Consider the following 16067-nt stretch of genomic DNA (forward strand, 5'->3'; position numbering starts at 1 on the left):
AGGATTGCCCTTTGCATGTAGTTTTATGCAGTTTGTTCAGTAATGATTGCCCTCCTACTCCTGGGTATCCTCATGTTTCAAAAAGGCTGGAATTTCTTTCCTAAACATGATAAGAAACACTTACTCATGCCTTACCTACAGAATGCTTCACCTTCCTTGCTGTGCTATTAAAGCATAATTTCTGGTCAGGAAGGCAAGATACACAATTCTTGCAAGATTCTCTCTTTCCTGCAGGCAGTCATGAGGGAGTCCAGAAGGGAATTTGCAGCTTATCAGTTCTCCCTTGAGTGAGAGCCAGACAGAGTCTGCAGTTGTAGCAGAGAAGAAAAACCTGAGAATGGCCCCAAGACTCAACCCTTTGCTGGTTTTGAGGAGCACAGAGCACACAGAAGTAAAAATCATTTCATTTGGGTCTAAGCACACACYACACACTGTACACTGCCTTTCAAATCTTATCTTGCCATTAATGGAAAGCCATCAATTTGTTAATAAAAAGGTGAAACTAATGACAAATAATCCCCCATAAAATAATGTCCTTGTGTTCAGGTTCAGGTTTGCYGGCTACAAAACATTTGCTGCTCATTTTCTGCCCCACTATTAATGGATAAGAGAAAAGAACAGGAATTTGTTACTTAATGTAGGATACGCATCTCATGCCATCAGATTACATCAGGTTCATCAAGTCATGCTTATATAACTTGATTTTAATTTATGGGTTTTATTGTTGGCAGGTTTCTGAGATTATGATTTGATTGAACGTCTGTTGAATGTCTGTAAAATATCTGTTAGTTTGTAAATGGACTCTAATGGACCACGCTGCTTGAATCTCTTCTCACAGAGCTGTTCACCTTTGCATGGTGTAGCAGACAAGTCACATCTTGCTCTGACTGCACGCAGCATCAGCTGTAATAACTATATGTCAGAGGCTGTAGCATTGAAGATACAATCTGCTTGAAATCACTGCACACGCATCCAAGGAGAAATGCCTGGTGTCCAGAGAGCTCCACAGTTCCTGTCTGTGGCTTTATAAATGCCTCAGTCCTTCTGCTTTTTGATTTACATTATTTATCACAGGAGGTTGTTTTGACACCAAAACTTTTAAAGAACATTTTAAGACTATGGGGCCAGATATCTGCTGGCTTTATCAAGCTGGACTGGCTAGAAAAAAGGGCAGCACTAGAAAACCTCTTTAGCTTCTTCTTGCCATGGCTAATGGCAGCTGGATCCTGTTGTAAAGGAGATGGAAGATCTCCAGAGGTCCCTGGAAGATGAAGGTGCCTTGTTTGCTCTGGTGCAACCCTGGAAGAACAGCTTCAAGGCAACCAAGTTTCACCCTGGCATGAAGCTTTGTGCTGTCTGGTTCTGCTGCTGCCAGTCCTTTGGCTTGTTCACTCAGCTGCCCTCAACTTTTTTTTTTTTTTTTCAGCAGAAATAGACATGAGTGTGATAAAACAGCGGTAGAGAGTTCTTCTGCCACCACAAGAAAATCACTGGGCAAACACTAAGAGGGTTTATGAAACACAAGGAAGCAGTCACAAAATTAAGGAAATTTAAACTATTCAACATCACAGTTAGTAAGGTACACTTTTTATGGTTTTGACAGAGAGACAAACAAAGCAGGAGGTCAAACACTCTCAAATTCTTTTAAATCTCTTGGGCTTTTTCTGATACACACAGAAAAACTACAAAATGGCAATGGGTCTGAAATTTCTTAAACACAGCTACAACATTTCTTCAGCCCAGCTACATAGGCTGTGAGCACCAGTTCAACAGAAACAGCACAGCTTGTGTTTACAGCCTGTAGATCGTCCTTGGGTCCTGCTGGACATCCGTGGGTTTGCTAATCCTGAGCTGTGGTCCTGAGGCTTGGCYTGCCGCTGGACCATCAGCTCCTTGCTGGACCAGAAGAGACTCTGGCCCAGCATGAAAGCATTCCTAAGGGCATCTGTTCCCCCAGGTCTCCCTGCTGTAGGAAGTTAGCACAAGGCTGCAGAAAAAGGCTCTGTTTGACTTTGAGGTGGAAAAGCTACCCATCCTGGAGGAAGGTATCAGATGTCAGGGAGATTTGGTAGAGGCAGCTACTCAGAACACAACCCAAGATGGTTCATGGTTACATTCCCAGCTTGCTTCATGTACATTCCTGCTGGAAAGGAGCTCAAGTCCTGCCCTCCGTTCTGTGGCACTTTCAAGCCTGTGTGACTTGGATGTGTTTCAYGTCACACCTTGCAGCAGACACTGCACACAGGCACAGTGATCAATCTGCCTTCACCTCGTCCTCAGTGTGACATCATTTAGCACAGTCTGGCCCAGCACGACTCATTTGGCCCTGGGTGTGTGATATGGAGACCCAGCAATATGGACTCAATTGGCATGACAGGTCCCAAATTCTGGCTCTGGGCCAGATATAGTGCAGAACAAAGAGTTTGTAAGGAATTGACAATKGGCATGGAAGGCACTTTGTAAGACACTGCAGTGTCACTGGCTGAGCTGGAGGAAGACCCCTCAATCCAAATGTGGGCTTCGCCTTTCTCCAGCTGCCAAGACCTTTTCCCATTGCATCTTTAGGGCTGGCTGCTCCTCAGCGAGCACGGGACCCTCTCAGGACACCACACCATAACTCAAGGCAGAGCAGTGACACCACCAAGCTGCACAACGGCTCCCCATATGTTTTTGTGCCTGCCCTGACTTCTGGATGCCACACCAGATGCCAGTGGGCCGGAGATGGCACTGGGGGCTCAGCGCAGTGTGGGGTCATCATCTGCATGGCCCTTTTCCTTCTGCCACCATCCTACGGTAGCACGGGGAAGTTGGAAAGCAGCAGAGAAATCCCTGTGCTGGCTGGCAGGAGGTGACTGTCGTGTGACTCTGGGCAGGCAGTGAGAAGAGGGCATCACCTTGGACAGCCTGGAGGACAAGGTAAAGGGAAGAGCAACAAATTGCAGAATTTAAGCAAAATTGAGCTTCTCACTGCTATGCTTTCCCTCTCCCCAGAGCCTGCTCAGCACACAACAGCCAGCAAAAGCCACAGCAACATCCAGCAAGTTTCACATGGGCTGAACTGTCCCTTAGCAAAGCACCCATCTGCGTCCACTCCCTCAAGTTTTATACATTATAAGCGGCACAAACCAAACAACTTTGTCACTCATAATTTTACAAGCAATTTGCCTCCGTGATTTCTGACCAAGGGTTTCTGCTGCTGTTTGTAACATCATCCACAAATCCTCCTGTGTGGACAGAGACAAAAATTTAGACAAAATAGCYGGCATTATGTCTGTCTATGACTAATCTGCAGCAGGGACCTCCTGCCTTTCTCCAGGAGAAGATGTGCTGGGTGGGGGTGTCCAAAGGGAAGCAGCAGAGCCCCAGAGCCCCAGGCAAGCACTGAAACCCCTGTCCGAGAGGGATTGTTATTTATACTGCTGGACAGCTTTCTTCTGTGAAACAACTGGAAATGATTTACCCCACAAATGTCTGGCTGTTGGCTGGGTAAGTAGCCAGCAAACACGAGAGGAATCAGACCATGCCAGACTTAGCTAGCTGTACACAATCCATCGCTGATCCATCTGCAGCACATGATATTCGCTGGTTTCCCTGCTCCAGACTGGTTGGGAGAGGGGTACTTGAAGGAATGGGAAGCTGTGTCTCCACAGCTGAGTGGTTTCCTAGCTTTGTGTCAGCATGGTGTGCCTTCTGGCTGCTCAAACACTCCTAAACCCCAGCCCCTCCACATTCACATCACTGTAATTCAATGCACTTATTTATTGGGTAGATGCATTGTAGAAAATTCAGCTTTTGCTCACTTCTAAATACAACAACCTAAAGTTACRTGTCTTGGACAACCCAGTGAGCAGTGCCTGGGTGTAAGGAACCTCCAGAGACGTCCTCCCTCCCTCATGGGGGTTTGTGGGAATCAAACTGTGGGTGCAGCAGGGTATCCTGAGAGCTCGTTCTGCCTTAATGTACATTTTGTTTGGAAGAAAGCAAATGTGTGTCTCTGCTTATAGGCCTGGACAGGTGCATTTTGAAACCTGAAACTCAGTCTAGGAGGTTCTGCACCACCCAGCGATGCTCCAGGAGCAAAGTGGATCACTCAGATGAGACAGATCTTAGTGGAAATGAACTGTCCTGGCATAAAGCTACCGTAACTCAGGGCTATCTATAGCTTAGGCTTCAGCATACTCCACGCTGGTTATGTGCTGCTCAAACTTGAAAGGTGTTGGGATTAGAGCTCTGCTGTACAGACACATCAGAAGGTGAGGATCATTAGAGTAACGCTCTCCTATACAACAGTGATGCAGGTCAAGGTGATCAAGGCTTTTACCCATTCTCTGAAAACCATACAGGTCAAAGTTGTTCTATATAATTTATCAGCTTTGATTCCCTTCCCTTCTTATATGTCCTATAGGTGGGGGTTTCTAGGTTTTCCTTTTTATTTTCCACTACAGGCACAAGTATTTTTTTCATTCTGTTCCTGAGTTTCCCTTGATGTAAAATGAGACTAACGATCCTTATTTGCTTGGAGACCTACTGAAGAAACTGCTTTTGCAGCATGAGGGAGTATAGCAGGGCCATTTTACTCCAGGTTCCAGCAGGTACCACCTGCACAGCATTTCCCCAGACACAAGCAGTGCTGCCATGATCTGTAGCCATCAGGAAGCCCTGTTGTCTATCACAGGGTCTGGACACACAGCTTTCACTCAGGAAAACTCTCCTTGGACTTCATCAGGAAGTGTGAAGAAAACACAAGCCTGGGGCTGCTGGCTGGCAGGTGTGCCCTGAGCTGCTCTCAGGTGCTCGGGTCTGAAATGCAACCTGGAGAAACACAAAGTTGGTCTGTGGCTGTGCCCCATGCTGATATTGTACCATTTTGAGATCTTTGATGTTTTTGGAGGCAGTCATGACTCAGGCTGGTGAGCATAGAACCAGGCCCACAGWTCAACCACGCCATCTTCTCTCTTTGTACTTGCGCCGTGCTCATTGCATAGAGAGAAATCAATTAATTCTAACAGAGGAGTGGGCTCTTGGCCTGCCTATAAGTCACTGGGTACATAATTGTTGTGTTGCCTACTTTAACATCTTAGCACATGATTAGCACTCTTTGCCATTCCCGAGCTCCAGTGGCCGCTCCGCTCCCTGCACGGGGGGCTCTCCCTGTGCAACCCGCCGTGGCACCAGCGCTACATGCAATTAAAGGCCTCCCATGGCTGAAGCCTTCCCATGGACACAGAGACCTAAAAACATCCCTTTCCCTTGATTAGGCAGCTTTAAACCAAATAGGATTAAGGAGAGAGACACCACCACGGAGGGGAACATAATATGGGCACCGCACGGAAGTAGTGAGGAAGGAGTGGAGGACAACGACAATTGGCTGAGCAACTCACCCATCCTTTTTTAAAAGGGCTTTGAAAATATAGAAAAAAAATCTCCCTCCAAAATTATATTTGAACAACTGAAAATGCACATATTTAAATYTCAAGTTTGAAAAACATATATTGCCCGAAACCGAAATCTTTSAGGCACTGGAAATCAAGGAAAAGTTAGTTATGGCTTGTGAGCTTTTTGTCTCTGGAAACAAAGAATTCATGGTCAATAAACAAGCAGCTCAGAATCCCCCCCTTTTTAACAAAGAAAAGTCTTTTCTTATGACTATTCTTGCTGGATTAGGAAACTGAAAAAAAAAAAAATCAAACAGGCAACAAATAATTTTACCATTACCAGGTAATATGTGTTAATTGCTCAGTTTATATACTCTGAATGACATACCATTAGAGACTGTGTATGCATTGTAACTAGAGCATTAATAAATTTAAAATGTGCCTATTAGGATGACAGCTTTGGAGGTGCAAAGGAATAACAGTTATCACTTGGCAGAAGCAGATCTCACCCCATCTGCCGAGACTTTGCATACATTTTCAGCTTCCTGAGCAATGATTAGGGCTGTCAGAACCTCTTTAACCTTCTAACTGCTGGTCCCAACTGGCCTTAATTAGAGACTAATGAATTCAGAAGATGCAGGCCGTGAGGAAAACTGCCTTGACAGTTTGTGTACAAATTAAGCACCAATTACTTCATGCATCTTTTGCATTGCTGATACAAGTCTCTGTTATTATTTTTGAATATGGTCATTTTAGCATAAACCGAGAACCTTGCTAATGTATTTTGTCATTTTTATGGCTCATCATAAAAAAAAAAAAAAAGAATACCAGGAGGGTCATGAATATGTGAAATAAACTACTGTAGATGATAAAAAGAAATTCATTTTCCTCTAGGGAATATCTTCCAACATTTTTCCCCTTAATATAATATTATTATTATGATTAGTCACATAATGATCGCAGTTTAAGAAACAGGCGTAGCATGGTCCTCTGAATATTTTTATTAGGAATATAGCTGCTGTTATTAGCACAAGAAGGAAAACAAAGATACATGTAAGAGTTTTTCAGTTCTGGGATCTCAGAAAAACTTCTGCACCCACACRTCTTAGCAGGAGGCTGCTGATGCCGTCACAATTAGAAAACAGGAGCACAGGGAGCCATAGCTGGATAGTGAAGTAGTTCTGGGGTTTAAATCTCCCCAGTTTCTCCCTCTTATCCATGTCTAGAAGACATGAGAGATTCAACATGGTATTTTTTTGAGAACAACCCCCAAGCCCAGCGAGGGTGCGCACCTACTGTTATGACCTGACAAGCAGGGGAATGTTTACCACATTGTCCCATAAACTTTGCTTAGAGAAAGTCTGAGCAGTCCTGCTGCTCCTGTCAGACCTGGAGGGAGAATAAATGTGAGTTTGCTGAAAGRACTACAGAGCAGTGAGGCTCCTGAGCTGCAGTGTGTGTGAGACAGGCAGCCCTCCAAGCAGACACGCAGCCATTCCTTCACTGGCCAGTCACCTCTTTCCRTTTGGACTGCTCCATCTTTTCATTTCTCCTAATTACCATCACGTTCCCCATTGCACTTAGCAAAATTCATCACCGCTGTGCAAACCAAGGGTACTTCTAACCCCTCCACAAAACTCTCTTGGCTGTGCTGCTGCAGAAATTGAGGTCAGATCAGCCTTCTCCCTGAGCATCTCCTGTCCCTGCTTTCCCTGTCGCTGGAAGGAGGGAGCCTCCCCAGAGGCTCTGTGGGAGGGAAGCCAAAGAGAAGCACAGGGATGGAAGAATTAACAGCACACAGGGAAATTTTGCCACTCATATACCAGGTTAGACTGTGGGATGTTTGCTTTGCAATCTGTGGCTGTACAGAGCTGAAGAAGAGTGCCAGCAGTACAAACGTCTTCAAATGCAGAGATGCTCTGTGCAAAGGAAAGAGGGACAGTTTTATCCCCTTGATRAAACCTCTCCCCAGAGGAGATGGAGAGCATTAAAGCAAACTTGAAAACACGGGGCCATACTCTCAGTAGTCAGCCACAGAGCCAGCATCTGTGGGTCTTGAACTTCAGTTAAATAAAGKCCCAATTAATTTTGCTCATGAAGTTTTGCCTTTGTCCACACAAACCCATGGGCACCCTCTCAGTCCAATCTTATTACCCTGTAAGAGCTTCTTCCACACAACTTTCTCTCACATTTCATCAATAATAATTTTCAATTTCTCTGATGAAAATGTCCTAGCGTTCTCATGTGACTTTTCCCTCGCTGTTCCAATCATTAAGGGTTATTTTCTGTTGATATCCCTGATTGTCTTTATACCAGTACAACAATTACGACACGTAAACCCAACATATTTTTACATGTATGACAGACTCCTTTATTTTCCTTTAAAAATGTATTCTTTTATGAGCTACCATTGCATTTAAAGTCCTTAGTAAATTTGTTTYTATCTGTTTTCATCAACCAGTATTCAATCTGGCCTCTGCCCTAGAGAACCAGATCTATGCTCCAGGTTTGGAGCTGGCAAGGTTGTTATTCCCTAACACAAGACACACAGTTGACAGTGAGAATTTTCATTGAAAATCATGTTCAGAGATGATGAGCTGAGCACTACCAAGTTTTCTAAGACAAGTCTAAGGTTTTGGCTTGGATTTGTCTGTAACCTGACAGACATTTTTCATAAACTGGTTCTGTCACATTAATGGTCTTTGGTTAAGCCTCACTCCTTTTCCATTGTAGTTTCCCTTGTTTATTTGCCAGTTCTGATCACCCTTTCCCGGTGTTTAATAACAGCATCTTCTCCTTCAGTAACACTCACACACGGAATGAACGCAGATCTGACATTGTCATCTGGGTTATCATTATGCTGTGTATGGCTCCCTTCTGTTTGTAGCAGTTCCTCAAGCTCGGGGTAAGAGGGGACTCRGAAGAAGAGGGAGGAAAGCAGGCACAGCCCTTTTGTCTGACCCACAGCCCTGGCAGGTGACGAAGATCTGCTGGTTTTGACATAAATCCTGCAGAAGGGAGTTTCACTTTGGCACAGAAGGTCAAACTGTGATGAATAAAAAGGTAAAGAACACGTGCACACACACACGCTCACACGCACGGGAGCACTCGTGTGTATGGACACCCGTCTGCTCTCCCTGTGTCTCCATGTGCTTGTGCAGGCATCCCACCCTCCAGCAGCTGGTCCATAATGACACCACAGGACATTGCCACCATCTGGGCCAGCGCTGCTTGCAGCAGGCTCCTCAGCCAGCCCRTATTTGGAAAGCAGAAAAGCACTGAGGCAGAGTCCCCTCTTCCCAAGAAGGTGTAAGATTTCTTTGGGACAGCAATTCCAGCTGTGGGGTCTGGTGCATGGTCTTGTCACACCATGACTTTTTGGTCACCTGTAACTTCTCAGGCTCCCTTTGGAAATTGTTTTGTGAGCACATTGCTCCCCACCTGAGGTGCTCCAACCTCAGGTCTTGTCCTCCTCACCATCACCACACTGCTGCACCTCTCTCTGGCGATGGCACCAAGCACACACCGGCCTCTGAGGCACCCAGACAAAGCAGAACACCTTTCCCTGGAATTTAGGAAAGGTGTCCAAAGTCGTGACTTTTCATTTATTTTTACTGAGTAAAGCTGTTGTCTTTTTCAGGTGAAGATATGGGTTTCAGTTCTGCTTTCAAGGTTTATTCCTTCACCTGGGTAGCTCCATTCAGTTAATCTACCCCACCAGAGAAGCTGGGGAAAGAAAAAAAAAAAGGTGTTGGGGGGAAGACAGGGGTGGAACAAGAATTAAATTAACAGCAAATTCAAAATCATGGAACAGTTAGCAGTCGTCTCAYAGAAGACATTTATATTTAACTAGTGTACACGGAACCAAAGCATCCCCTGCAAAAACAAGCACTCTACGTATAAAAATTTAAAACCACATTGATAACCCATCTGGCATCCTCCTAATTATGAATCTCTTAGTGGAGTAATATTCCCTTTAGAAGCAAAACAGTAAATACAACAAGGGAAACATGATTATGAATTTCTTTTTGCTCTGTTTTTCAAGACAAGCGTTCATTCACATGCGCACCCAAAATCTTTCTCAACTGGAATTTATTGAAGTAAAGACATAACACAATGCCTGCTAATTAAACATTTAAGAAGAAAAAAATGCCCTRTTCTCCATCAGGAGACGATATTAATAGGTGCTTCATAATACGGAGTGTGTTTGAACCCCAGCTGTCTCGCCCAATAAATACAGAAGAATAGACAGGCTCAGCTTCTCCCTTCATCTTTATGTGCAAGTCTCACCAGTCCAGCCTCGTAAAACCCAGTCATCTTGTGGAAACCAAGCAAAAGGCTCGATTGTCTAGAGACAATTTATTTGCCTTTTGTGGGAATGCGCTCTCTGAGGAGGTGCTACCCATACATGACTTTTCTCAACCCACACAAGCTCCCTTCCCTGTCTAAAAAGGCATCAGGAAAGTCAGGCAGTGACTTTTGGGGGAGTTCTGTCCCAGGCCATCTGGCTGAGAGTAAACTTGTTTTTGTTGAGTGCTGTGGACAACAATGGTTTGAATTGTTGCTTCCTGTAAAGTCATTATATCTTTACAAAGAGTTAGACCATTTTATTAATTTTGAAACAGATTCGCTCTAACAAGAGTTCTGGAAAGCACTCACAGAATGGGGACATGTCCTTTAGGAAGTCCTTCAGGTTTGGCACTGCTTTCAAAACACAAATTTCTCAAAAAACTTTAAAGTAGTGGGACATCATAGAGACTGAACAARGAAACCCCTCTGGAAACTTTCCGTGTTGGCTGTAGATTTAGTTGTCGAGCCTGTGGCACTGGAGAAGGCTCAACATGCCAGCACCCTTGGAAAGCCTGACCCATAGAAAACGTCAAGGCCTCAGATTAGTGATACTCAGGGTCCTTACTCATCATCCCTTTGGTTCCCTCCTTCCTCATTATCAAACTCTTCCCACGGCTTTTGTACAGCCCCTGTTCAGCTGAAATCCCTGCCTGCAGCAGGTACCAGTAACCTACAGCACCGTGCCAGGCTGCAGCTCAGCAGCAGCTCAGCATCTCCCCATTTCACAAACCCAGAGCTCCCCCCGACCCTGCACGCAGGGAGATCTCCCAACCCGATAGCTCAACAGACTGAGCTGCTCAATATCGATTACCAGCTTTAAGAAATCTTTTCAGTTCAGTCATAGGCTTATCTGCTTTGGTTGTCACATGGTCGGGGATGATGCCATCAATACAGATTATGAGTCTGTCTCAGCACCCTATAAATCTGCAAGTTTCCCCATTTCAGCCTTCCTAAAGCACCACAGTGGGTCCTGCCAAGCAGTGAGAGAAGCTGTGCGTGTTCCATGTGGAGCTGTGCTGGCTGTACAAAGGGTGGGAAATGAAAAATCCAAGAGAGGCTTAACAATGCTCTTACTCCGACATCTGCTCCCAGCAAGGGCATCTAGGGACCTGCCGCACAGGTTTTTTTTTTTCCTTAAAGATGATCACCGTGAATGTTGCAACAAATAATAATGTAAAACATTTTGACAGCCAAGCAAGCCATAAAACATTAAATCTCCAAGGCCCATATGCTCCCCTCTGCTAACGCAAGTGGAGAGGAGCAAAAACCCCGTGGAAGCTGCCAGGGAGAAGCAGTTGAGCCACATCACAAGTGTCCCACTCCYCTCCATCCTCTCTGCAGCCTTCCTGCCCCAGGGATGGGGACAGAGAGGACTGGAAGGGGCAGAGGAGTACCTTGCAGCCCTCTCAGCACCGCTGTCCTTCACTTGGAGGGGTTTCCTTATGCTTGCAGCTTTGGTATCCAGCAGCCCTSCTGTAGCTGTTGGGAGCCCAAGGAAGCCTGACTTCAGGGACCATGGCATGGCCAGGGGTGAAGTGAGTGCAAATCTTGTACTCCAAGGTACAATATTTGTATGAATGCCCTGAGGCCTGTGGGATTCTCCTGCTGCTCTTATGGCCTTAGCTGGCTTCCCTGTGAGAAGCTTTGTCGCACAAGATTGTAACTTCAAAGAAATTCCATGGGGTTTTCGGCTYTTAAAAAGTCCCACTGCTTCCCCATCCCCACAACCCCATTGGGCTGCAGAACCTCTTCTTCATTGACAAGAGTAACCCTWAACCCTGATAGAAGGGATCCGTTTGGGAATTACTTATGTTCCAATTGACTCCCAAAGCTCCYACCCTTGGCCTGCTCAAATGGGAAGCAAGCACTCTTAAACAGAGAGCCAGGGCTTATCAGAACCTCCGTGGTGTCCCCAGAGTAACGCATTTATTGTCACACGCCAGCTCAAAAGCCGCCATACCTATTTGTACCTACTCACAAGTTTCTAAACCTATATCCAAAGGAATAGCATGGCACTGGTACTAATGGGGCTCCAGTACAAGCAGAGTTTCAGAAACAGATGTTTGTGGTTCAGTGGCAATGCTGAAGTCCCGGTGAAGAGGCAGTTTGTGAGGCTGTGAGTTTGTAAGGTTGGGAGTTGTAAGGCTGTGTTTGGCAGCGTTAAGTCGGTGCCCATTGGATTTGGATAACTCTTCTCAGGAGAGAGGCAGCAGTGGCTGGCATGCACAGACACAGAAAGCTTTTCTGGGGCTTCCAGAGGGGAGGCAGAGGCACCTGGGACTTGACGTGCCTCATATTTGGAAATAGGTGAACATGCTCTCACATCAGAGGCTAAATACTTGGCGCCTCTCAGTTTTAATGAATCGTTATGACTGAAGAAATCAAAGGTCCCATGGGGAAGAGCTGCACTGGAACATCAGACAAGGAAAACTTGGTGTGGGGCTTTTTTTTTTTTTTTTTTTTTTGAAGATAAAATGAATAGAATTATCTTCATTAATTCAATAACCACAGAAATATTTACAGTGTAATTACATCCATTCTTTTTCTGTTCAAATATTATTTTAAGGGCTTCTTGGCATCGAAGAGCCTCTTCCTTTGAAAATCCTGACCCAGTGTCAGGACAAGAACAGACCTAAGTCTCTTAATCTAATGGCTGTTAGCGGGGGTGACTACTTTAGCAATGCTCGGCTGAAAAATGAACTTTGCAATAAATGACCTTCAGAGAAGAAGACTATTCATGTTAATTAGTAGCTCTTTTCAAACAGGACTTATATATGCATTAGGCTATGTCATTTCAAACAATGCCATCATTGTAGTAAACATCAAGACAAGGCTCAAGTACAGTTATGAAAATTTCAGAAAACTCTAGTTAGTTTTTTTTTTTCCCTAAGATTATGAGTTACGATTACTGATGTGTTGCACAATAGGATCTCTCTTAATGGCTTTTAGCTTTTGCCACTGCCAACTTTTATATTTAAAATCCATACAATTATGGACAATTTATAGGCATTATGAGGCTCTCTCACCCCATTTTTTGCACTGATTCTTATTGATTCAAAGCAGCTTTGAACCCGGCAAATCAAATGCATTTTGCTTAAAACATTACATTCATTCTTACAGAGCCCACTTTATTCTTATTAGTACTTATTACTTATTATGCATATTTAATTTAAGAATGCATGTTCTCCATTAAAAAATCAGAATATTCTGAAGTACTGGGAAGTGATTATTTTGGTTAGTTCCCCTTGATTAACCACTCAAATGTGGATGCATTCTTTCTAAAGCACATACATAACAAGAATAGAAAAATGGCAAAAGGAGGCTACCAGAAGGAAAAACATGAGCACAGTAAATGGATGCACAGAATAAGAGGCATGATTTGTACACAGCTTATGTCAAAATGCTTCTTAAAAGACAGTTATGGAGTAAAAAAATTTGCTCTTTAGGGAGAAGATAAACTTAGTAGAACAAATCTGATTCAGAATTGTTATTTGGATTTACAATAGGTAGAAGGAAATGTGCAAGTAAATTGCGTTATTCTGACTCTGCATTAATTTTGGGCTACATTTATTAAATTTTTTTAAGTGCATTTTAGGAGTTTCTTCCTCACTGCTGATCATTCAAACCCAAACACAAAGTTAATTTTAAAAGCTAACCTGTCAGGCATTGTGCACGGTGGCTTTGCTATCCAAAAAACATACATTCCTAAGTAATTAGGGAATTAACAATAAATGTATTGTAGAATAGCTTTTTAGCAAGCTGTTTAATAAATAAAGTCATCTGTGTTGCAAAACAATTAGCTAACAAAGGGGAAATTAATAAATATTTATAAGACCAATGGATATGGTTTGTTTAGAGCCTTGCAAGATTCAGAAAAGGCAAACAATTAGTTGAGCAAACTGCAAGATCAGGCTCATTCTAAATATCTGGCACATGGGAGTGTTCAGCATTCACAGCTTGGAGGGGCTGCCATGCTCCCCTCTCAGATCTTGATTTTGTAACACTAAGTACAGGGACTGCAATGATTTAGATATAGCTGCTGTCTTGTTTAAGCAGAGGGGTCATACAGACTTTTTGGGGTTTAATCTTTTGCCATTTCAAAAAGAGTCGAAAAGTAGAACCCTAGGCACCCTGCTAGGGTTTTGTGTGTACTTATGGCATTATTGTATCTGTTCTTTAAAGAAATGAAAAAGGAAGAATGGACCAGATGTGGGATTCATTTTATTCGTGCTCGATTTGTGCAGAATTCAAAGAAACGGTTCCTTTATTTGCCACTTCTGGGAAAACATCTTGAGTTCATTTTGTTCTGCTCGTAGACTTGTAGAAATAGGTCTGGAAAGGTACTTCACGAGCTCATTTTGTCCATCTTCCTGCCTCAAGGCTGACTCATGCCCAGTGCTCTCCAGCAGCACGATAAATTCAAGTATGMCAATAACCTTTCCTTTTTTTTCTTTACAAAAATACTGTGATAGAAAGTGAAAGGTTAAGAAAAGAGATAGYGGTACATCATGACTCCAGCACAGGATTCAACGCTGTTCTTTAGGCATCCGTGTGGCTGCTCGTGCATCCTGAGCACACCCGGCTGCGAGTTGTGAGGATACCTGCTCTGACTCCTGCAGATTTACTCTTTCTTCAAACAGGGCAGCCCAGGCACCACAACAACACCACTGCATCTGCTCTCTGGCTGCTCTAGGGCACTCAGGCTTCCCCCAAAGCCTGCCCCACTACAGTGGGACCAAGAAGGTGTGATGATACCGTGTGCTTCTGATGACATGTTGAAAGCAGTCCAGCACAGAGCATTTCCAAAGAGCTGCTCTCCAGAGCAGAAATTCAGGCTTACACAATCTATTCCAAGCCGTGTCCCAGAAAGAAAAATAAAAAATCATTGCTGGCCATCTGACTCCAAAGGGCACTGAAGCACGACACAACATTTTACAAGGAGAATAGGGGTTCCAGAGAAGGTAAAGTTTTTTCTGGTCCCAAATAAAGTGAGTATATCCTAGGCAGACACCTGGGATGCTGCAGGTTCTGTACCTGGTCGTGGAGCCCCACTACACTCCTGGGTATCAGAATTATTCACACGGAGAATTAACTCTTAACTGGACAGCTCAACCAAGCTTGCCTTTTCCAACCATATTATAGATGAACTTTTCAATCCTGCTTCTTCCATCCCATCTCCTTTCACTCCTCCTGACCTTTCTTCTGCACCCCCTTGCAATTCAGCATCTGTCCCCACACTCTGCCTGACCTGCAGCTTGGTCTCCACACCATGGGCTTTCAGAGCTCGTTGTCTTGGGATTGGGAAGCAGGGGGTGAGAAGAGACACCTGAACTATGACTTAGATATGAGACCAATGTCTTCACTTCCAACCCACCAAGATCCACAGAACAATCCTGCAGTGCTGCTGCAGTTTTGCTGCTTCTTGCCTTGACCCAGAGGGAAGTGTGGGGAGCCRTGTGTGTTGGAGCAGAGGCACAGTCTTGGAAAAGAGTGGCCTGTGACTGGGGGTACTGGGAGGAAAACATGCAGATAGTTTAATCCTTCTCACATCCCTGTTCCTCCCAGCCCCWGCTCGTGGGTTTGAAGCATTGCAGTTTGCAGGGAAGGCTCTGCAAGGGGCTGCTGCCCAGCCACACCTCCCCTGCCCCCGGTTTGCCCTGTTCAGTGCTGGTCACTCACCAACTTCGCCCAGCTCCTCAGGGACATTTACACTGTGTCAGTGTCCCAAATAATCAGCACTCCATTCTGGGCTCAGGCACTGGCACACAGTCCTGGGCAGGGTTTGGCTGTCAGTGGTGTGCCTGGCATGGCAGCACTCCAGGCCAGCTAGCGTAACTCCCAAAATAACCTGCTGGGCAGCAGCCAGGCAAGGAATGAGGAAGAAATGCTGACTCTGTAGTAAAGAATGTGGTACTTGTATTCAGCCTAATCCAGCACTGGCACCACCACATGCAGCCCAGAGCAAGGCAGCCTGGAAAGGGCAATGGAAGCAGGGACATGGAGAGGGTGAGGGGTTCCTGGAGCCCCATGGAGCAGGGACATGGGGCTGGAGCCATGGTGGGAGCCATACCAGCCTTGACTGCATAAAGGATGTTGGTTCCTCATGGCAATTAGGAGCCTGAGAGGAGAGAACAAGAAAAGCGTAGAAGGTTGCAAAGGGAGGATTGTGGTCCAACAGCACAGAATAACRGGGCCCAGGCTCCCTGCGGTGATGCACCAGACCTACTCACTCACTTAACTGAGGCATTGTTCTTCTTCACTAGGGGTTAGATGGGTTTAGAGAATGCAATCATTCCTACAATAAACCCCCACGCTGGGTGGCTGCTGTTTTGCCCTCTTTAC

The 16067-nt window shown here is 44.8% G+C and overlaps 1 protein-coding gene across 3 annotated transcripts in view; it reads right to left on the bottom strand.

Annotated features, from left to right (window-relative positions):
• Nucleotides 1–8478: 8478 nt before the first annotated feature.
• LOC130573023 (uncharacterized) overlaps nucleotides 8479–16067 on the bottom strand; it is a 68279-nt gene continuing 60690 nt past the window's right edge. For 2 of the 3 annotated variants that reach the window (XM_057365124.1, XM_057365123.1), the window contains exon 6: nucleotides 13941–14188. In XM_057365124.1, coding sequence (XP_057221107.1) covers nucleotides 13973–14188 — 216 coding nt within the window. In that variant the 3' untranslated portion in view covers nucleotides 13941–13972. Of the gene's footprint in view, nucleotides 9102–13940; nucleotides 14189–16067 lie in introns of those variants that run through there. The other variant, XM_057365125.1, reaches the window with a different exon arrangement.

Source organism: Malurus melanocephalus, unplaced genomic scaffold (genome assembly GCF_030028575.1).
Source record: "Malurus melanocephalus ecotype Western Australia unplaced genomic scaffold, MMel_1.1 scaffold_48, whole genome shotgun sequence".
NCBI lineage: Eukaryota > Metazoa > Chordata > Aves > Passeriformes > Maluridae > Malurus > Malurus melanocephalus.